Source organism: Oncorhynchus tshawytscha, linkage group LG25 (genome assembly GCF_018296145.1).
Source record: "Oncorhynchus tshawytscha isolate Ot180627B linkage group LG25, Otsh_v2.0, whole genome shotgun sequence".
NCBI classification, from domain to species: domain Eukaryota; kingdom Metazoa; phylum Chordata; class Actinopteri; order Salmoniformes; family Salmonidae; genus Oncorhynchus; species Oncorhynchus tshawytscha.
In genome coordinates this window covers 17,424,212-17,448,548 of record NC_056453.1, presented here as the reverse complement: position 1 = coordinate 17,448,548, position 24,337 = coordinate 17,424,212, and the positions used below count along the sequence as shown (strand labels likewise).

Sequence of the window (24,337 nt, the reverse complement as noted above, 5' to 3'; positions counted from 1 at the left end):
CCGCTGTGAAAGCACGCACACACGCACAGGGATAAGAGGTCTGATGAGGACTCCCAGTGATCGGAAGGCCTCAGGTAACCTTTTCTTATTAAGATTCCTGGAAAAGTTCCCACATAGCCAGCAACTTAGCATTACTGTTTTTGGCCATGTTTCCTTAAATGGAACAGACATTTCTCTCACTTATTTCAAGATGGACAAAAATGTCCCATCACGAGATTGGGATATGATAAAACTACTCCTCTCTTTCTTCCATCTCTTTGTGGTAGGTCTGTTTCGTTTTTCTACTGTATACAGCTCCACGGATTCTCTCTTCCCCCTCTCTCGCTGTCCTTTGTTCCCCTTTACTCAATCATCTTCTATTCTTCAATATAGAGCTCTGTTCCCTCCCTTTCTGCCTTCCCATTTTCCTACCTCTCGTCATTGTTATAGTCTCTTCTGTACATCACTTTGTATCTCTCCGTTCCACCTCCCCCTTTCTCTCTTTCCAGGTTGGCATGTCGCTCAGGCCCCTGTGGCCTCATTATCAGCCCGGCAGACTGAGGGAGCGGGTCACACACACACACACACACACACACACACACACAAACAAACACACCCTCTGCCACTCCCTTGGTCTTGGGCAGGTAAATTGTCTCCACTCATCCATGCCATGTAGATTACAGTTTCGTAATCACCAAGGCAACGGGCGAGCCAGGGTCAAACACTAATCTAGGCTCTAATTAAAATGTAGCTGGTGCAGCTCATCAAAAACAATTAACTCACAATAACAGGGACGGGCAGGGAGTTGAGGAGGAAAGGAAAGGAACAACAGCAGCATCTCTCTTTGTCTGCAAGTTTCTTTCTATGAGGAACAGAAGGAAGGGAGAGGGCGGGGTGGGAATGAGAGAAGGAGCTAGAGAAGCATTTGCCATATGTGACCACTTCCAAAATGAGAGTGAGAGCGAGCTGAATATGACAGGCGAATGGGGAGGGAGACAGAGATACAGTACAGAGGAAGAACTGCAGAAGGGTAGAAGCGTCCCTAACCTGCCTCACAAACCATTGGCTGGGGATGGAAAGAGAGAGGCAGAGAGGAGAACAGGCATTTGAGGGAGAGAAAAAAAACGAGGCAAAGTGACAAAAGGGTGACAGAAGCCAATCTGACAAGTAACAAGTGAAGTCAGGACATGACATAACTAGAACAGAACACAGGGCCTCATCATCCTTCTCTCGCTCTGCATCCCTGGTCTCCCTCTCCATCATCTCCCTCCCTCTCTCTTTTCCCATCTCTCTGCTCCCTCCCCTTGTTCCTCCACAGATGCACTCGTCTGCCAGCATGTGTTCTTTCATTCTGTCGTTCTCGTGGCCCACGCCATCTCTGTTGGGGAGGGGTTTGGCAGAGAGAAAGAAGGGATGAGAAGTGAACGAGTGTAGATGGCTCGGTGGAACCGTTGTCCCTCATTCTTTCTTTCTCCTACTCTCTCTCTCTCGGGGGACAGGAAGATGGAGGTTGTTTGACCCAACGGTTCTCGCTTATTCTGGTTTTCCTTCCTCTCCTCATCTTGTTGTTTCCTTCCTTCTGTCTTTTTTTTCTCCGTTCTTTCGTTTCTACCGCTTCCAAAGCCCAGAGCGGGACCTCCAGAGACGAGCTCCCTCGCTTCAGCCTCCAACATCCCCGGACCCATCTGTCTCACACACACACAGACACACACACAGTTTACATTCCTCAGTATGAATCCTAGAGAGCAGTGAGACAGTGAGAGATGAAAAAAAACAGTGTCCGTGTGGGTATTTATAGTACAGGAGTCTGAGGCGCAGGATGGAGATAAGTATTATGGACAGGGGACTCTTCTCATAGGCTGCATTCCTGTTTACATTGGTTGAGGAGAGATTGGCTGTATGGGCTTCTTAGGGACGCTTCACACAGTGACATTCCAAGATACACATCACGCTAAGTGGTCCATTATCAAACATGGGGGGGAGGGAAGAGGGGGACATGGAAATGTATGGTGCTTCATACTTCAGTATCGTAGTAGCCAAAGTCAGACAAGGTGGGGAGTCGGGAGAGCAGGATATGGAGAGAAGGTGCCTTTAGACTCCAGTGTATATTTAGTTCACTTTTCAGAGTCGCGGCCCCCTAGTTCCACTTGATGATCCATCATCCCACACATTTAGTAAACACAGAACAGAATAAGAAGAGTATTCAAGTACTGTTTATTTGCAGAGTTAGAGCTGTAGAGTGTTCCATACATCGTATGCATAGTCTATACATCTATGGGTCTTTATACTATAGTTTGGGCGTCATAGCATGCTAGAGGGCATTAACAGGCTACGGGGGTGAGTTATGGTGAGAAAAGGGCAGTTCATAGCGCATTCAAGCACGCCCACACGCTTCTCCTGTCTGCTCCATGCAAGAGCTTGTGTGATAATATCAGCAAAGGAGAAGAACATTCTGTATGAGTTCATCCATAAAGAGAGTTCTCTACTACATCTTCAGACCAATTCCTCAATGCATCCTTGGAACACTATCTATCAACATCTACCAGTGGAGGCTGCTGAGGGGAGGACGGCTCTTAATAATGGCCGGAATGGAGTCAATGGAATGGTATCAAACGTGGTTGCCATTGGTTGATACCATTCCATTGACTCCAATCCGGCCATTACTATGAGCCGTCCTCCCCTCAGCAGCCTCCACTGACATCTACACACAGTTTATTAGTGTACTGCTGAAGAACTGATACGGCCTTTGCTTGGTATCGCTTTAGTAGGTCTGTGACTAAGTTATGCAGACAACTGCTGTTATTGGAACTGCTGGCTTGTGACTCCTAGAGATTACGCGCCTCCACATCTTGATATACGTGGTGGGTCCCACTATCTACAGAGCATTTAGACTGGGCCCTTATGGCCACGGAGAGTATGGTTACTGTAGGGTTACAGAGGGATGTGTTATACCTGCTGTGCAGGAGGTTAAACTAAGGTAGAGGTGGAGGTGAGCGGGGCAGGGTTAGGACTGGGTTAGCTGGAGCAGGTTAGGACAGGGTTCATCTGGTCCTCTCTCCCTCTATGTCTCTTGCCATCCCTCCCGCTCTTCTTTACTCTAGCAGTAGCCTGCGTAGCTCCTGTGGGTCTGTGACAGGCAGGGCACAGGTGAAGTCCTCACACACGTATGCTGTGGCACTGCCACCCTGGCAGGTCAGGGAGGAGAGGATGGGGAGATGCTGGTACAGGTAGCCCTCTGTCTCCCCATCAGCTAACATCAGGACCTGGAGAGAGAGAGAGAGAGAGAGAGAGAGGCAGACAGAGGAATAGCAAATGCTGGTATATATTGTACACACAAGTGTACGTAAAAGGGTACAAACGCTTGTCACTGTTGTGGTACCCTGTTAGGTACAACCATTTAGTTATAGGTACATAATTGTACCCTTGCAGTTTGTACCTTAAAAGAGCCAATAGTGTACCTTGGGGTATGAGAAAGTACCTTTCTTATATGTAGTCCATAGGTACAAAAGCGCACCTTTAGAAAAAGGTAAACATTTGTATTTTTAGGTTACCACCAAAGTGACAAAGTCGTTCCTTTTAAAATGTACCTCTAAACATTATTGGGGGTGTTGTTCTTACACTGTAGTGTATAAAAACGTACTTGCATATTTCCCAGGGTGTCTTTCAAGTGAATGTCTTTGTTACCAGTACCACTCATGGCTGTTTGCTAGTGACAGAGACATGGTTGTTGCATTAAATGGCTTTAACCCCTTTAGCCTTCACCAAGTGAGTGCCTAAGCAAATGTTTTATCATTTAAATTAAAAAGCTCTTTATGACAAGAAATGTCATATATTGCCTTCAGAAAGTATTCACACCCCTTGACTTTTTCCACATTTTCTTATGTTACAGCCTGAATTGAAAATGTATTCAATTGAGATTTTGTGTCACAAGGCTACACACAGTAACCCATAATGTCAAAGTGGAACGTTGTTTTTAGAATTTTTGACAAATGAATAAAAAATGAAAACCTGAAAGGTCTTCTGTCAACAAGTCTTCAACCCCTTTGTTATGGCAAGTCTAAATATGTTCAGGAGTAAAAATGTGCTTCACAAATCAAATAATGAGTTGCATGGATTCACTCTGTGTGCAATAATAGGGGTTAACATGATTTATTTATGACTACCCCATCGCTGTGCCCCACACATAAAATGATCTGCAAGGTCCCTCAATCAAGTAGTACATTTGAAGCACAGATTCAACCACAAAGACCAGGGAGGTTTCCCAATGCCTCGCAAAAAAAAAGGTACCGATTGGTAAAAACTAAAAAAACAGATTCTGAATATCCATTTGAGCATGGTGAAGATATTAAAGGGCCAATGCAGTAGGGTTGTACCCGACATAAAAAAAATGTTGGTCCACTGAGTCATCCCGACCGAAAGTTATCCAATCGATTGGTCGAAATGTTTAAAATGATTTTTTCCATATATAGACAGACACACCCTGTGTGTTTGAATAAAACCAACTACATATGTACTGAGCTTGTCTGATGCTTTAAGCACACTGCTTGATGAAATAATTAAGACATACAAATGACTCAGGAAAGCGCCCGGTGGTCACACTGTGTTGGAAAAAAAGGACAGCTTTGTGCCTGTGTGACTGGCAAACGTTGCCTCGCTCTTCTCCCTACTGCAGCGAAAAAGCACCGCAGCCCAGCAAGTGTTTATTGCGCTGTCCGTGCAACATAATTACAGCCATTTAAGCTAAGTTTCTTATTTGTTTCCGAAAAAAGTTCTGTTACCAAAATCCCTAATTTGTCTAGAAAATACATTCCCTATTCCCTCAACCCTTGCTCTCTTTATGTGGAACATGTACGCATCACATGCATGTGACCAACAGGGCCTGACCTATAGCCTATCATAATCACATCGATACATTGTTATAACCAAACTCTGAACACGGTAACGTCGACAGCAAAATGGATGCGTACGACGTGAAAAAACTCGAAATGGGCGAATGTTCACTGGTTGCTCAGGAGGGAAAGTCAGATCTATGGAAGACATTTGACTTAGTTGTGGAGACTACTGGAGATAAAGAAAATGCTGTTAGATAACAATATAATTTGTTTCTGACCATTTGAAACGGTGTAAACAAGACTAAATAAATAAGAGAGTGTACCAGAGAGTCTGTTCTAAAAAATATATATATAAAATATGTATTACGGCAGACTAAAAACAGTATCATGCATTTGTGAATTAAGGTTCATTTATTGTTTAGGCCAATTATTCAAAGCTCCCTTTGTTATTTAATTTGAACACTAAAATGCCTGATTTCATTTCAAAGCATGAATGTCTCGAATGCTGTGTGCTCTTTAATTACTTGTTACTTTTATCTCTTATTCTTATCTGTATTTTTTTTTTTACTTCATTGCTGGTTAAGGGGCTCGCAAGTAAGCGTTTCACTGTAAGGTGTTGTAAACCTGTTGTATGTGACTAATAAAATGTGAGTTGATGGCATATATAGGCCTAAGTAAGTTACAGTAATATTACTCAACAGGATGTGCTCTTAGGCCTACTGGTGGTGGTCACACAAGGCTACGAATGACAACAACATTACTGAATATTATAATGATGATCATAATAATACTAATTGAAATGATAACAATAAGATGGAGATCAAGAGAAAGGAGGCTATAGGAGTGAGAGCTGCGTACATATTATGTTTGACAAACAGGTGCTGTTAGATAACAATATTATTTTTCGGCCTGTCTGGAACAGTGTGAAAGCTAAATAAATGATGAGTAATACCAGTCTGTTCTAACGAGAGAGAAAAAATGGGGAAGCTGTTATTACAGCAGAGCAAAGATTTAAAAACAGACAAATCTGTGAAAATTGCTTTATCCAACATTTTGCCATCGCATGAGGCTTGGTGCTCACGGAATCATTAGGCTATTAAACAAACACTGAAACAGGCAACAGAAGCAGGTTCCGTCTTATTTCTAAACACATACAGTGCAATCAGAAAGTATTCAGACCCCTTCCCTTGTATACATTTTGTTACATTACAGCCTTATTCTAAAATGTATTTTTACCTCATCAATCTACACACAATACCCCATAATGACAAATAAAAATCAGAAAAACCTCATTTACACAAGTATTCAGACCCTTTGCTATGAGACTCGTAATTGAGCTCAGGTGCATCCTGTTTCCAATGATAATCCTTGAGATGTTTCTACAACTTGATTCTACAATTCAGATTGAACACGATTTGGCAAGGCACACACCTGTCTATATAAGGTCCCACAGTTGCCAGTGCATGTCAGAACGAAAACCAAGCCATGAGGTCAAAGGAATTGTCCGTAGAGCTCTGAGACAGGATTGTATCGAGGCACAGATCTGGGGAAGGGTACCAAAACATTTCTGCAGCATTGAAGGTCCCCAAGAACACAGTGGGCTCCATCATTATTAAATGGAAGAAGTTTGGAACCATCAAGACACTTCCTAGAGCTGGCCGCCCGGCCAAACTGAACAATCGAGGGAGAGGGCCTTGGTCAGGGAGGTGACCAAGAACCCGATGGTCACTCAGACAGAGCTCCAGATTTCCTCTGTGGAGATGGGAGAACCTTCCAGAAGGACAACTATCTCTGCAGGACTCCAATTAGGCCTTTATGGTAGAGTGGCCAGACGGAAGCCACTCCTCAGTAAAAGACACAGCACAGCCTGCTTGGAGTTTGCCAAAAGGCACTTAAAGTCTCTCAGACCATGAGAAACAAGATTCTCTGGTCTGATGAAACCAAGATTAAACTTTTTGGCCTGAATGTCAAGCGCCACGTCTGAAGGAAACCTGGCAGAAGGGACTAGGAGACTTGTCAGGATCAAGGCAAAGATGAACGGAGCAAAGTACAGAGAGATCCTTGATGAAAACCTGCTCCAGAGCGCTCAGGATCTCAGACTGGGCCGAAGATTCACCTTCCACCAGGACAACGACACTAAGCACACAGCCAAGACAACGCAGGAAAGGCTTCGGGACAAGTCTCTGAATGTCCTTGAGTGACCCAGCCAGTGCCCAGACTTGAACCCGATCGAACATCTCTGGAGAGACCTGAAAATAGCTCTCTGAAAACAGCTGTGCAGCAATGTTCCCCATCCAACCTGACAGAGCTTGAGAGGATCTGCAGAGAAGAATGGGACATACTCACCAAATACAGTTGTGCCAAGCTTCTATCGTCATACCCAAGAAGACTTGAGGCTGCAATCGCTGCCAAAGGTGCTTCAACAAAGTACTGAGTAAAGGGTCTGTATACTTATGTAAATGTGATATTTCAGTGTTTTATTTTTAATAAATTAGCCAAAAATGTGTAAAAAAAAAAAATGTTTTGCTTCGTCATTATTGGGTATTGTGTGTAGATTGTAGAAGAAGTCAAGGGATCAGAATACTGTATATGGATGATGTATAAAGCCAGGCACATTTAACAGTTAGGCTATTGATTACAGACCTAATTAAGTTGGGGTTTGTTCTCTCCTCAATTTTCTTAGACAATTAGGCTAACTCCACTTCGCACAGCGACTAGTATTACTAGAGAACGTTGGCTATTTTTTTTAACCTTTATTTAACTAGGCAAGTCAGTTAAGAGCAAATTCTTATTTTCAATAACGGTCAATAACGGCCTAGGAACAGTGGCTGTTCAGAGACAGAACGACAGATATTGTACCTTGTCAGCTCAGGGATTTGAACTTGCACCCTTCCGGCTACGAGTCCAACGCTCTAAACACGAGGCTACGCTGCCGCCCCACAACGTCTGGCATTCCGTTGGACGATTTGGACGAACCCCCTGTAATTCTTTCTTTTTCCCCCAATAAATGTTACTCTGAAGATGTTTTCGAGGAGTGAAGATGTTTCAACAAGTCCATTTGTTTCTAAACCTTACCAAACCATCTCTGGTATAGTGTCACCATAATATTTGTTTCTAAACCTTACCAAACCATCTCTGGTATAGTGTCACCATAATATTTGTTTCTAAACCTTACCAAACCATCTCTGGTATAGTGTCACCATAATATTTGTTTCTAAACCTTACCAAACCATCTCTGGTATAGTGTCACCATAATATTTGTTTCTAAACCTTACCAAACCATCTCTGGTATAGTGTCACCATAATATTTGTTTCTAAACCTTACCAAACCATCTCTGGTATAGTGTCACCATAATATTTGTTTCTAAACCTTACCAAACCATCTCTGGTATAGTGTCACCATAATATTTGTTTCTAAACCTTACCAAACCATCTCTGGTATAGTGTCACCATAATATTTGTTTCTAAACCTTACCAAACCATCTCTGGTATAGTGTCACCATAATATTTGTTTCTAAACCTTACCAAACCATCTCTGGTATAGTGTCACCATAATATTTGTTTCTAAACCTTACCAAACCATCTCTGGTATAGTGTCACCATAATATTTGAATTGAGGAAGTGTGATCATAATCATTAGGATATTGTGATCGAAATGTCCCCCAGCCTTCAGATGTGAGCTAAACAGTGCACTTGCACGTTAGATGTGTTTTAAGGCTATGGATGTGAAAGTGAATCTATCATTTTCAAATGTTTAGGTCAGTTGTATTCTGCATTGCAATCTATTAACAGCAAGGGTTACATTAAATAGGCACAATATTTTTTATTGATGAATTTGGCAATATTCAAATCATATGCAGAAAACATGAAGAAAAACATTTACTGTGAAAGTTGATACATGTAGTCCAACAGCACGTACAGTTGAAGTGGGAAGTTTACATACACTTAGGTTGAAGTCATTAAAACTCATTTTTCAACCACGCCACAAATTTCTTGTTAACAAACTATAGTTTTGGCAAGTCGGTTAGGACATCTACTTTGTGCATGACACAAGTCATTTTTCCAACAATTGTTTACAGATTATTTCACTTATAATTCACTGTGTCACAATTCCAGTGGGTCAGAAGTTTACATACACTAAGTTGACAGTGCCTTTTAACAGCTTGGAAAATTCCAGAAAATTTGAGTCAATGGAGGTGTACCTGTGGATGTGTTTCAAGGCCAACCTTCAAACTCAGTGCCTCTTTGCTTGATATCATGGGAAAATCAAAATAAATCAGCCAAGACCTCAGAAAAAAAATGGAGACCTCCACAAGTCTGGTTCATCCTTGGGAGCAATTTCCAAACGCCTGAAGGTACCACGTTCATCGGTACAAACAATAGTACGCAAGTATAAACACCACGGGACCACGCAGCCGTCATACCGCTCAGGTAGAAGACACGTTCTGTCTCCTAAAGTGCAAATCAATCTTAGAACAACAGTAAAGGACCTTGTGAAGATGCTGGAGGAAACAGGTACAAAAGTATCTATATCCACAGTAAAACGAGTCCTATATCAACATAACCTGAAAGGCTGCTCAGCAAGGAAGAAGCCACTGCTCCAAAACCGCCATAAAAAAGCCAGACTACAGTTTGCAATTGCACATGGGGACAAAGATCGTACTTTTTGGAGAAATGTCCTCTGGTCTGATGAAACAAAAATAGAACTGTTTGGCCATATTGACCATCGTTATGTTTGAAGAACACCATCCCAACCGTGAAGCACGGGGGTGGCAGCATCATGTTGTGGGGGTGCTTGCTGCAGGAGGGACTGGTGCACTTCACAAAATAGATGGCATCATGAGGTAGGGAAATTATGTGGATATATTGAAGCAACATCTCAAGACATCAGTTAGAAAGTTAAAGCTTGGTCGTAAATGGGTCTTCCAAATGGACAATGACCCCAAGCATACTTCCAAAGTTGTGGCAAATGGCATAAGGACAACGAAGTCAAGGTATTGGAGGGGCCATCACAAAGCCCTTACCTCAATCCCATAGACAATTTGTGGGCAGAACTGAAAAAGCGTGTGCGAGCAAGGAGGCCTACAAGCCTGACTCTGTAACACCAGCTCTGTCAGGAGGAATGAGCCAAAATTCACCCAACTTATTGTGGGAAGCTTGTGGAAGGCTACCCAAAATGTTTGACCCAAGTCAAACAATTTAAAGGTAATGCTACCAAATACTAATTGATTGTATGTAAACTTCTGACCCACTGGGAATGTGATGAAAGAAATAAAAGCTGAAATAAATAATTCTCTCTACTATTATTCTGACATTTCATTCATTGAAAAACTGAGTTTAAATGTATTTGGCGAAGGTGTACGTAAACTTCTGACTTCAACTGTAGGCAGCACGATCAATTGATCAAATCAGTTATTGTTTCTTGTTCAAAGCGCGAGCAAAACCTGTCAAACGCAGACATTTCTCTCAAAACACAGGGATGACGATTCGCACGGGACTAGTATTATCAGAGGACCTTGGAGTACTCCCAAAAACAGTATGTTATTCTCTGTTACTCTCCTGCCATGTACAAATGACTGACATGGCAGATTCGGACGGAACTAAAATTACAGATGTGGTGTTTTGCGCTTGTGCACATAATTACATTACCCGACCACCCACAGTAAAACTCATCCTGTCTGAATAGGGCTTAAGGCAAGTGCTGTTTCCTCGTCTCTGCTGCCTCCGATGTATTGTTCTCAATCCCAATATGCTGGTTCATTTAGCTATTATGCACAGAGCAACATAGGGAAAGGCGCCAATTCTACGGCGCACAGAAGATTTATGTTTCAGAAAAATATGGGGTACAGAAATGTACCATTATACTAAATGATCCACACATGCACAGTAAATGGTTCCCGAACAGTACCATGTGAGATTGTGTACCTCTGAAGGTACATTGTGTATTTTGACATTGTTGTACCCCAGGGAACAATACTGTACCCTAACCCTACCCTTCCGAGAATGTAGCCCTGTCAGGAGAGAGAAGGGGGGGGGTGATGATAACAAGGAGGTAGCTTTTTCAATCAACAATCACTTTTTATCGACGAGGGCAGCTCTGCACTGTGCATGACTCACAGTGTGTGAGACTAGGTTGTGTGTATGTGTGTGGAGGTAGGGGGGGTCTGTTTTCCAGACTTCTCATCAGGAAGCGCCACATTCATATCGATCCCCTTTCCACATCCCTGTGCCTCCCCCTCTCCCCGAAATAACTTCATAATACTAGGGTCGATGCCCCCCATCACACCAGTTACAGTAAGAAAGAATGTGTGTGTGTGTGTGTGTGTGTGTGGTCACTGAGAGGCAGCAGGACATCAATGTTCCTCTGCTTCCTGTCAAATGCGTGTCACTTCCTTTAGCCTGTCAGACAATCTGGCTCCCCAAAGAGTGGGGGAGAGAAAGATGGAGGGAGAGAGGGATGGATGGAGAACAGGAGGACTCATGAGAAGAGGAGGAGGGAGAGGGTGACCCGCTGCTGACCTTTTACCTGAGGAATTGCGGTCGGTCTCTAGTTTATCTACATGGATCGAGCGTCTTGTTGCGGTCATGTCACTAATGGGCTGGTTCCATTTCAACTGCTAGTCCCTAGCCCCTAACCCCTTGGCACTTCATAGATCTGACAGGATTGGATGGACATTAGAGGGAGAGTTAATGACAACATTTCTAAGTAAAATGTCCTTTTTTTTCAGTGCTTATCCTCTCAGATCTGAGTGAAGTTACTGGGGAGTAGTGCCTAGTAGTGAACTTGGAACAAGGCCCGAGGTTTAGTGAGCAGTGGGCTTTAATACTGAGACGTGGCAGGACACTATATTTACAGAGCGAGAGAAAGAGCTTTTGTTTGGCATAACACCAAAATATGTTTTATTTTATTTATCTTCGGGGAACACTGGTGAGAAGTGTGATGGAATGTGGGCAGAACAGCATGACTGTTGCCATGGAGACGAAAGAAGGATTTCCCCGGCCTGCTGAACCCCTCTACTGGACTCTGCTCTTCCTCTCTTTCAGTCTCTTTCTTCCCCTCCTTTCTTTCTTTCTTTCTTTCTTTCTTCCCCTCCTTCCTTCCTTCCTTTCTTTCTTTCTTTCTTTCTTTCTGTTCCACTCCCACCTCTTTTCTTTCTCTCTTCCTCACTCTTCTTCTCTCTCGGTCTCCTTCTTTCTTATCTGTCACATGTCAGAAAGCTACTTCTCTATGGATGTCATGTTTCTATCTGTATCCAGTCATACACCTGGGGACAATACATGGCAAAGGCTCTATGTGAGAGTGTGTGTATAGTTGGATTCGTAGTCTGTGTGTGTGTGTGTGTTCTAGGTGAGTGAGTCTGTAGTTCGTTAGCACAGACGGCACAGTTGGCTGCACACAACAGCATTGCTAAACTCCCACAGGCTTCGTCCCCTCATACTCTGACTGACCCTGCTACCGCAGGCACGTACACTGCTGTGTTGCATTTGTGCCAAACTCCACTTCTTCCATGAAGTTTAAACCGTGCAGCGATATTATGAGCTGTCCCACCTGTGTGCGTGTGTGTGTGTGTGTGTGTGTGTGTGTGCGTGCGCGCTAGAGAACAGATGGCTCAGGCTTATGACACAGAGTAATAGAACTAACAGTGTAGCCTACCTGCACTGCCACAAATAAACAGACACATACACAGGAGCCCACTGCCTGCTGACACACACACACACACACACACACACACACACACAGACACACACACACAATTTATGAGCTCCCGAATCCTGACACACCTGAGGAAGAGTGATGAGCATAACATCTCTGAAATCCTGGGCTTTGTGCAGCCATGCATGAAGAGATGTACTCTCTCTCTCTCTCTCTCTCACTCACACCCACTCACTCACTCACATAGAGTCGAGGACCTGTTCAGTCACTGAAACAACCTGGCATCTGGACATCCCCGCAGGCAACACAGACGCCGCTCTGACGTGTGGCGAACAGCGCGGGCACACATGCAAAACACACACGCAGTCAGCCGCTCACATCACCGCAAGATACATGTATTAATGTAATATCTAACGAGAGAGAGGGTGAGAGGCCGAGGGAGAGAGACCAGGCGAGAGGCAGAGTGAGAGGTATACAGTGGGGAGAACAAGTATTTGATATACTGCCGATTTTGCAGGTTTTCCTACTTACAAAGCATGTAGAGGTCTGTAATTTTTTATCATAGGTACACTTCAACTGTGAGAGACAGAATCTAAAACAAAAATCCAGAAAATCACATTGTATGATTTTTAAGTAATTCATTTGCATTTTATTGCATGACATAAGTATTTGATCACCTAGAATCCAGTAAGAATTCCGTCTCTCACAGAACTGTTAGTTTTTCTTTAAGAAGCCCTCCTGTTCTCCACTCATTACCTGTAATAACTGCACCTGTTTGAACTCGTTACCTGTATAAAAGACACCTGTCCACACACTCAATCAAACAGACTCCAACCTCTCCACAATGGCCAAGACCAGAGAGCTGTGTAAGGACATCAGGGTTAAATTGTAGACCTGCCCAAGGCTGGGATGGGCTACAGGACTATAGGCAAGCAGCTTGGTGAGAAGGCAACAACTGTTGGCGCAATTATTAGAAAATGGAAGAAGTTCAAGATGACGGTCAATCACCCTCGGTCTGGGGCTCCATGCAAGATCTCACCTCATGTGGCATCAATGATCATGAGGAAGGTGAGGGATCAGCCCAGAACTACACGGCAGGACCTGGTCAATGACCTGAAGAGAGCTGGGACCACAGTCTCAAAGAAAACCATTAGTAACACACTACGCCGTCATGGATTAAAATCCTGCAGTGCACGCAAGGTCCCCCTGCTCAAGCCAGCGCATGTCCAGGCCTGTCTGAAGTTTGCCAATGACCATCTGGATGATCCAGAGGAGGAATGGGAGAAGGTCATGTGGTCTGAAGAGACAAAAAAAGAGCTATTTGGTCTAAACTCCACTCGCCGTGTTTGGAAGAAGAAGAAGGATGAGTACAACCCTAAGAACACCATCCCAACCGTGAAGCATGGAGGTGGAAACATCATTCTTTGGGGATGCTTTTCTGCAAAGGGGACAGGACGACTGCACCGTATTGAGGGGAGGATGGATGGGGCCATGTATCGCGAGATCTTGGCCAACAACCTCCTTCCCTCAGTAAGAGCATTGAAGATGGGTCGTGGCTGGGTCTTCCAGCATGACAACGACCCGAAACACACAGCCATGGCAACTAAGGAGTGGCTCCGTAAGAAGCATCTCAAGGTCCTGGATTGGCCTAGCCAGTCTCCAGACCTGAATCCAATAGAAAATCTTTGGAGGGAGCTGAAAGTCCGTATTGCCCAGCGACAGCCCCGAAACCTGAAGGATCTGGAGAAGTTCTGTATGGAGGAGTGGGCCAAAATCCCTGCTGCAGTGTGTGCAAACCTGGTCAAGAACTACAGGAAACGTATGATCTCTGTAATTGCAAACAAAGGTTTCTGTACCAACTATTAAGTTCTGCTTTTCTGATGTATCAAATACTTATGTCATGCAATAAAATGCAAATTAATTACTTAAAAATCATACAATGTGATTTTCTGTGTTGGAAGTTGAGCATCGATAAAAAGATATCATCAAGACTGACGCTCAGATTTAAATGTCACAGGAGATTATCCCAAATAAATAACGCCACTTGACTAGGAATTATTACTCGCTCTAAATGCTAAAATATCACTGAGACATTAGTCCCGTTTCAAAAGTCCCCGTTCACTCCACCTACGTCCCACTAGCGTTGTCACCCGCAGCTCAACAATGACCAAAAAATCAGATTGTGTCAAACTACTGGTTTCACACTAAACTGAAAATGAGTATGTGTAGGACTGAAGAGGCTGCGAGGGCGGTCTTAAGCTCGGGACGATTTGGAACTGGGTACACACTAATTGGTGGCACATGGAGCCTGGTAACACTTCACATCAAAGTGGGACTTGAAAAGGGGTGTGATTAAAATGGAGGCTGGACAGGGAGAGAGCCCGCTACAGCTGTATTAGATGGGACTGTTAAAAATGCAGAAAATCAGAAAATCTAAATAAACGTTCTACCACATTGACCAATATTCTAATTTGGGGGAAGCTCGATTGATTCTGAGTTCGTGCATATAAACGTTTATCCGTGAAAACTGTTTCTAAAGACTTGTACTTTTCTATTTTTGTGAAAATCACTTGCGCTGCTCATTCTTTGAAGTCCACAATGTAGGGACGAGTTTGTAAGGGCTATGCTAGGTGGTGATTGACAGAGATCAGAGAATTAAAACCTGTGGCTGTTTCAGCCACACCTGCCTCACACTTCCAGTTAAGTCTCGTTCTGAGGAACTGTGAAGCCAGACGGTTTGACCGAGAGAGAGCTTGCCTCAGGACTACCTGACATGATGACTCCTTGCTGTCCCCAGTCCACCTGGCTGTGCTGCTGCTCCAGTTTCAACTGTTCTGTCTGTGATTATTATTATTTGACCATGCTGGTCATTTATGAACATTTGAACATCTTGGCCATGTTCTGTTATAATCTCCACCTGGCACAGCCAGAAGAGGACTGGCCACCCCACATAGCCTGGTTTCTTCCTAGGTTTTGGCCTTTCTAGGGACTTTTTCCTAGCCACCGTGCTTCTACACCTGCATTGCTTGCTGTTTGGGGTTTTAGGCTGGGTTTTAGGCAGGCACTTTGAGATATCAGCTGATGTACGAAGGGATATATAAATACATTTGATTTGATTTGCTAGTGGATGAGATTAGGTACACGCTAAATTAGAGTGTTGAATTAGTAGCTGGACACAGTGGTGAAAGCTGCCCAGGGCCTACCTGCCCAGGGCCTACCTGTCCAGGGCCTACCTGTCCAGGGCGTACCTGTCCAGGGCCTACCCGTCTTGTCCGGACGCACTGGCCAATCAATGGCATTAAGCTATTTAATCCATGCTTTCTCAAACTCGGTCCTGCACATTTTGTTTTTTGTCCTAGCACTACACAGCTGATTCAAATAATCAAAGCGTGATAATGAGTTGGTTATTTGAATCAGCTGTGTAGTGCGAAGGCTAGGACCGAGGGAAACCCTGATCTGATTCATTAATACGATTCGTCCCCGGGAACTGGAGAGTGTGAGTGTGTCATAGAGGAGAGGAAGAGAGTGGAGAGGAAGAGAGTGGAGAGGAAGAGGAGGAGAGTTAGGGGAAAGAGACAGAAAAAGAAGAGAGGGTTGAGTTAGAGGTAGCAGAGAGTGAGAGAGAGAAATCTCAGTCCCAGACGTCGATAGATGCTACCCGATCCTATAGGACAGCCAAGAGAGGAATGACTGAAGGAGAGGATGCTTGCTCGGCGCCATTGACTAGCTGCCTAAGTGAGTGTTTATCAGTCACCAGAAACATCTCCACTCCCTATTGCTCCAAAGCATGCATGCACACGCACAGACACGCACACACACACACACACACACACGCACAGGTTACATCCTCCAGAGTGGGTGGGTGTGTGTGTATCAGCCTCTACAATCAGTCAACATCCTCACTCTGTATTGTTCCGACGCACAAACGTGATTGGCTACATATTCCTGATTCTCCAGGGTGCGTGTGTGTCTTATCAGTGTGCCGTGGGTATTATTTACACAGCTGCAGTGTGGATAAGAGCGGAGCCTTGTTGAGGACAGGAGACGAAACCGCGGAGAGAGAGACAGCCAAAGAGGATCTGACGTGGGCTACAACTGGAGTCATTGACAGAGACTGATCGGAGTTTAAACACTGACTGAGTTCGCAAACTTCACATATGCACACTCATCCCTCCCCACCCTTCATCCATCCCAACTTCTCCCTCTTTCTTTTCCCTACGGGAGACGAGAAGGTGAGGGACAGATGGATGGAGACGTGACGATAGAGTGATGATGATAGGAGTTGATTGGAGTGTAATCGTGAAGGAAGGAGAAATGGAGATGTCGGAAGGCTGCAGACAGCTCCCTGAGATGGAATCCGTCTGCTAGAATGTCTAGAGCTGTCAATCAAACTATGGTCTGGCCTCTGACTGGTCGATAGGCTCAGCAGGCGATTAACAGAGTGCAATAAAATGGCTAACACACACACACACGCACTCTCTCAGAGTGGGCGATGAGAACCCCCGACAGACTGGACGACAGGAGGAGGAGAGGAAAGAAGGGAGGAGAGCAGGTGGGGGACGAGTCAAGCTGTTGCATGCTGGGTACCTCCGAGAACACCTACAGCTCAGAAAAGGACATGGGGGGAACAGGGAAGGGAGGATAGAGGATAAGAGAAAAGGGAGGAGAGAATGTAAGGGAGAAGAGCGAATGAGAGAAAAGCGTGAATAAGTGAAGGGAGTTGGTAAAAGAGAGGGAAGCAGTAGTGATAGATCAGTAGTGTGTAAGGTGGCAGACTGTTCTATGCTTGTTAAGTCTGCTGACATCCTGTGTCGACAGCAGGGTTGTTACCATTGCTCCTCTCTGCTCTCCCTCCTCTCTCTCCTCTCTCAGCTCTCCTGCACCCTCTTCCCCCCCATCCCTTCCACCCCTCCATCTTACTAATTCCCTCTATTCCCGCCCTTTATCTCTCCCCCTCCTTCCCTCCCCCTTACTCTGTTGGTGTCTCAGAGGTCTTGCTGGAGAAGTCATTTGTCTCCCTCGTTTATTACAGACCATTCTAAAGGCCTGGCTGTTAGAGGCCACAAACCTCTGTCCTCAACTCATCCCTCTCTTTCTGTTTCCCCTCCTGAGTCCTCTCCTTATTTTGCCTTCTCATCTTCTCTGCAGTCTTCTCCTGTTTCATCTCTCCATTCCCCTGATCTCCATTCTGCTCGTGTCCTTTCTTACCCCCGTTTCCCTCCTTCCCAAATCACCTGAAAGGATCCCCCAGACTCGCCCAAATACCACCCCCAACAACCCTCCCATATACAAGTACCCCAAGGGCCCCTTCAACACCTGCCACAGACATTTAAGGGCCCTAACAACCCCTCCACATACCCGATCCCCTCCCTGCTGCACTACTTAGTACACTCCGTAGGAAACAAGCCAGAGTAACCTTTCTCATGCTCTTCTCTGGGTCTAATGGTGTACTGCAGACAGTACTAGTGCAGGGAGTCTTCCTAGAAAAGGTATAATTTAAAGTGGAGGTACATACAGTCTAACTGAGATGTTTTCCACAAGACAAAGTAGCCAGCCAGGCTCCCCCGGGCTGGTAGGTGTTAAAATGTATGTTTTGCTGAACATGCTCTATTTTGGTGGCCTCTGGTACATTCTAATGCTAGATTGTATTTCCAAACAGCAACTATCAGGAAATAACACTGATCAAATGTGTTCACACTTGTACAGTGTTTGTTTCATCAGCTGTTGTACAATGTTATATAAAAACACAGGGAAAACTTAATTTTGACTGTCTAGGCCTTTAGGCTTCAAGCTTTCTTTTAAGAGGCTTTTTTTCAGCTATCTACAATCCAGGTATGATTGAAGAAGCAAGCAGGTGTTAAACATGGGCTTTGCTACACAGACAGCAGCATTTGACTACTCCACTGTCAACACCTTGGTTGAACATGGCAATTGATCCGCGCTTCACATGCGTGTCGAACCGCGCGGGGGGGGGGGGATCCGTACGGATCAACTACGGTCCGTTACACCACTACAGTCTAACAATGATGAACAACCAAGTTGACAGAGCTGGGAGTGTTTAAAAAATAATAAAAATGGGCAAATATTGTACAATCCAAGTGTACAAAGCTCTTAGAGACGTACCCAAAAAGACACAGCTGTAATCGCTGCCAAAGGTGATTCTAACATGTATTGACTCAAGGGGTTGAACATTTATCTAATCTTGATTAAATAAGTATTCAACTCCCATGATTATTTGTTATACTCTTAAGCTCTGTCAAGTTGGTTGTTCATCATTGTTAGACAGTAGTGGTGTAACGGACCGTAGTTGGCAGCGATTACAGCTGTGTCTTTTTGGGCACGTCTCTAAGAGATTTGTACACCTGGATCGTACAATATTTGCTCATGATTATTTTTTAAACTCTTCAAGCTCCGTCAAGTTGGTTGTTCATCATTGTTAGACAGTAGAGGTGTAACGGACTGTAGCTGATCCGTGACCTGTACGGACCACCCCCCACGTTTCGGCACGCACGTGAACCGCAGATCAACGGCAAAGTTGAACCATCATAGTGTGAAATACAGTTTTACTGCCGCGGTTACTTTTTAAAGACATAATTCCCTACGTCTCGATGCAGAGTTGCACTGAAAAGATAGAGGCAAGACCTATGCGTGCTGCGTTTTACTCTGAAGCCTGAAGGTTGATTTGATCATTTTAAAAAAGCATTTGTGTGCACTGTTCACGTGAACGGGGCACGTTGAATCCCAACGAATCAATCCTGGATGCTCGCGCTGCAAAAAGCAAAGAAGAAAATAACACCATTGACAGCCATGGAGCTAGCGGAGGAGCTGAAGAACTGGAAAAGCCTCCCGCTTTATTTAAGTCTCATGTATGGGACCATTTTGGCTTCCCTGTCAAATATGATGGAAGAAGGGTGGTGGACAACACCATTACGGTGTGTTGGCATTGTGCCACAAGAAAGCCGTAGGATCATGGAAATACATGGAGCGTGGCCACACATTTAGAGCGTCATCACCCTGGTGTGTCAGTGACGGGAGCCAACTCATCCCAGAGACAACTTCTCACCGCGGCATTTAAGCAGCCCGTTGCTGCAGAGTCAGACCGGACTAAAGCCATCACCAAATCTATTGGGATGTTTATCGCTGCAGACATGAGGCCATACTCTGTTGTGGAAAACAAAGAGTTGAAAAATATGGCGAAAGGGCTTGAGCCACGCTGCGAAATCCCCTGGCGCACCCACTTCAGAATGAAGATGGACCGAGCACGCCCCCATTCTCATCGACAGGGCTGTAGTGGAGCAGGTTGGTGTCCACATCAACAACAAACTAGAATGGTCCAAACACACCAAGACAGTCGTGAAGAGGACACGACAAAGCCTGTTCCCCCTCAGGAAACTAAAAAGATTTGGCATGGGTCCTGAGATCCTCAAAAGGTTCTACAGCTGCAATATCGAGAGCATCACTGCCTGTTACGGCAATTGCTCGGCCTCCGACCGCAAGGCACTACAGAGGGTAGTGCGTACGGCCCAGTACATCACTGGGGCTAAGCTGACTGCCATCCAGGACCTCTACACCAGGCGGTGTCAGGGGAAGGTCCTAAAAATTGTCAGACCCCAGTCACCCCAGTCATAGACTGTTTTCTCTACTACCGTTCTCTTTTTACCCCCAAGACATAAGACTCCTGAACAGATAATCAAATGGCTACCCGGACTATTTGCATTGTGTGCCTCCCCCCAACCCCTCTTTTATGCTGCTGCTACTCTCTGTTTATCATATATGCATAGTCACTTTAACTATACATTTATGTACATACTACCTCAATTGGGCCGACCAACCAGTGCTCCCTCACATTGGCTAACCGGGCTATCTGCATTGTGTCCCACCCACCACCCGCCAACCCCTCTTTTACGCTACTGCTACTCTCTTTTCATCATATATGCATAGTCACTTTAACCATATCTACATGTACATACTACCTCATTCAGCCTGACTAACCGGTGTCTGTATGTAGTCTCGCGACTTTTATAGCCTCGCTACTGTATATAGCTTGTCTTTATACTGTTGTTTTATTTATTTACTTACCTATTGTTCACCTAATACCTTTTTTGCACTATTGGTTAGAGCCTATAAGTAAGCATCTCACTGTAAGATCTACACCTGTTGTATTCGGTCGCACGTGACAAATACACTTTAATGTAATATCGTGCCAGATCTTTATGAACAGGAGAATATCAAAATTGTTGACGAATTATCCAAGACATCCTCTGTTGCCCTCACCACAGACGGCTGGACATCCAGGGCAACGGAAAGCTAAGTGAATGTGACTGCTCACTACACCACAGAGAAGTAGGAGATGTGAAGTCCGGTGCTACAGACACGCCCCCTCTATCAGAGTCAAACAGGCACAAATCTGGCGCAGGTACTGCTAGGAGCAGGAGCAGAGTGGAAGCTAGAGAGGCCCAACAGCAATATCCCAACCACCACAGATAATGCCAAGAACCAAGCAAATGCAGTGATAGAGGCTGAACTGGGGCCACAGATAGCTTGCTTTGCACATGTGATCAATTTAGCATCTCAAAGTGGAATCTCAGTGAACCAGATGGACCGCCTCCTTGGGAGGATCAGGAAGGTGGTTTCCTTTTTCCACCGGAGCACAACAGCCACTCATGTGCTTAACACCAAGCAAGAAATGCTACAGCTACCGGCCCACAACAACATGGACCTCCACTTATGACATGTTGGAGAGCTATCTTGAGGAGCAGGCAGCTGTATACTCTGCACTGACAGACAAGACCCTGAAAAAAACATAAAGACATCGTCACCTTGTCTGATGATGACGTGGAAGTGTCAGAGGAGGTCCTCCATGTGTTCAAACCCCCAAAAAACAGTTACAACCCCAAGGAGCACTGAAACTGGCGCCGACAGAGATGGCCGCCTCGCTTCGCATTCCTAGGAAACGATGCAGTTTTTTGTATTTTTACGTGTTATTTCTTACATTAGTACCCCAGGTCATCTTAGGTTTCATTACATACAGTCGAGAAGAACTACTGAATATAAGATCAGCGTCAACTCACCATCAGTACGACCAAGAATATGATTTTCACGAAGCGGATCCTGTGTTCTGCCTTTCAACCAGGACAACGGAATGGATCCCAGCCGGCGACCCAAAAAAAACGACGCCGTAAAAGAGGGAAACGAGGCGGTCTTCTGGTCAGACTCCGGAGACGGGCACATCGTGCACCACTCCCTAGCATTCTTCTCGCCAATGTCCAGTCTCTTGACAACAAGGTTGATGAAATCCGAGCAAGGGTAGCATTCCAGAGGGACATCAGAGACTGTAACGTTCTTTGCTTCACGGAAACATGGCTCACTGGAGAGACGCTATCGGAGGCGGTGCAGCCAGCGGGTTTCTCCACGCATCGCGCCGACAGAAACAAACATCTTTCTGGTAAGAAGAGGGGCGGGGGCGTATGCCTTATGGCTAACGTGACGTGGTGTGATCACAGAAATATACAGGAAGTCAAATCCTTCTGTTCACCTGATTTAGAATTCCTCACAATCAAATGTCAACCTCATTATCTACCAAGAGAATTCTCTTCGATTATAATCACAGCCGTATATATTCCCCCCCCAAGCAGACACATCGATGGCTCTGAACGAACTTTATTTGACTCTTTGCAAACTGGAATCTCTACATCCTGAGGCTGCATTCATTGTAGCTGGGGATTTTAACAAGGCTAATCTGAAAACAAGACTCCCTAAATTGTATCTGCATATCGATTGCGCAACTAGGGCTGAAAAAACCTTGGATCATTGTTACTCTAACTTCCACGACGCATATAAGGCCCTGCCCCGCCCTCCTTTCGGAAAAGCTGACCACGACTCCATTTTGCTGATCCCTGCCTACAGACAGAAACTAAAACAAGAAGCTCCCACGCTGAGGTCTGTCCAACGCTGGTCCGACCAAGCTGATTCCACACTCCAAGACTGCTTCCATCACGTGGACTGGGATATGTTTCGTATTGCGTCAGATAACAACATTGACGAATACGCTGATTCGGTGTGCGAGTTCATTAGAACGTGCGTTGAAGATGTCGTTCCCATAGCAACGATTAAAACATTCCCTAACCAGAAACCGTGGATTGATGGCAGCATTCGCATGAAACTGAAAGCGCGAACCACTGCTTTTAATCAGGGCAAGGTGACTGGTAACATGACCGAATACAAACAGTGCAGCTATTCCCTCCGCAAGGCTATCAAACAAGCTAAGCGTCAGTATAGAGACAAAGTAGAATCTCAATTCAACGGCTCAAACGCAAGAGGTATGTGGCAGGGTCTACAGTCAATCACGGACTACAAGAAGAAAACCAGCCCAGTCACGGACCAGGATGTCTTGCTCCCAGGCAGACTAAATAACTTTTTGCCCGCTTTGAGGACAATACAGTGCCACTGACACGGCCTGCAACAAAAACATGTGAACTCTCCTTCACTGCAGCCGAGGTGAGTAAAACATTTAAACGTGTTAACCCTCGCAAGGCTGCAGGCCCAGACGGCATCCCCAGCCGCGCCCTCAGAGCATGCGCAGACCAGCTGGCCGGTGTGTTCACGGACATATTCAATCAATCCCTATACCAGTCTGCTGTTCCCACATGCTTCAAGAGGGCCACCATTGTTCCTGTTCCCAAGAAAGCTAAGGTAACTGAGCTAAACGACTACCGCCCCGTAGCACTAACTTCCGTCATCATGAAGTGCTTTGAGAGACTAGTCAAGGACCATATCACCTCCACCCTACCTGACACCCTAGACCCACTCCAATTTGCTTACCGCCCAAATAGGTCCACAGACGATGCAATCTCAACCACACTGCACACTGCCCTAACCCATCTGGACAAGAGGAATACCTATGTGAGAATGCTGTTCATCGACAGCTCGGCATTCAACACCGTAGTACCCTCCAAGCTCGTCATCAAGCTCGAGACCCTGGGTCTCGACCCCGCCCTGTGCAACTGGACTTCCTGACGGGCCGCGCCCCAGGTGGTGAGGGTAGGCAACAACATCTCCACCCCGCTGATCCTCAACACTGGGGCCCCACAAGGGTGCGTTCTGAGCCCTCTCCTGTACTCCCTGTTCACCCACGACTGCGTGGCCACGCACGCCTCCAACTCAATCATCAAGTTTGCGGACGACACAACAGTGGTAGGCTTGATTACCAACAACGACGAGACGGCCTACAGGGAGGAGGTGAGGGCCCTCGGAGTGTGGTGTCAGGAAAATAACCTCACACTCAACGTCAACAAAACTAAGGAGATGATTGTGGACTTCAGGAAACAGCAGAGGGAACACCCCCTATCCACATCGATGGAACAGTAGTGGAGAGGGTAGTAAGTTTTAAGTTCCTCGGCATACACATCACAGACAAACTGAATTGGTCCACTCACACTGGGACAGCATCGTGAAGAAGGCGCAGCAGTGCCTCTTCAACCTCAGGAGGCTGAAGAAATTTGGCTTGTCACCAAAAGCACTCACAAACTTCTACAGATACACAATCGAGAGCATCCTGGCGGGCTGTATCACCGCCTGGTACGGCAACTGCTCCGCCCACAACCGTAAGGCTCTCCAGAGGGTAGTGAGGTCTGCACAACACATCACCGGGGGCAAACTACCTGCCCTCCAGGACACCTACACCACCCGATGTTACAGGAAGGCCATAAAGATCATCAAGGACAACAACCACCCGAGTCACTGCCTGTTCACCCCGCTATCATCCAGAAGGCGAGGTCAGTACAGGTGCATCAAAGCTGGGACCGAGAGACTGAAAAACAGCTTCTATCTCAATGCCATCATCAGACTGTTAAACAGCCACCACTAACATTGA

The 24,337-nt window shown here is 45.4% G+C and overlaps 1 protein-coding gene across 1 annotated transcript in view; it reads right to left on the bottom strand.

Moving 5' to 3' along the window:
• Window positions 1-2,600: 2,600 nt before the first annotated feature.
• The window catches only part of spata20 (spermatogenesis associated 20), an 83,663-nt gene continuing 61,926 nt past the window's right edge, over window positions 2,601-24,337 (bottom strand). The window contains exon 15 of the mRNA XM_042306037.1: window positions 2,601-3,242. Coding sequence (XP_042161971.1) covers window positions 3,072-3,242 — 171 coding nt within the window. The 3' untranslated portion in view covers window positions 2,601-3,071. The remainder of the gene's footprint in view (window positions 3,243-24,337) is intronic.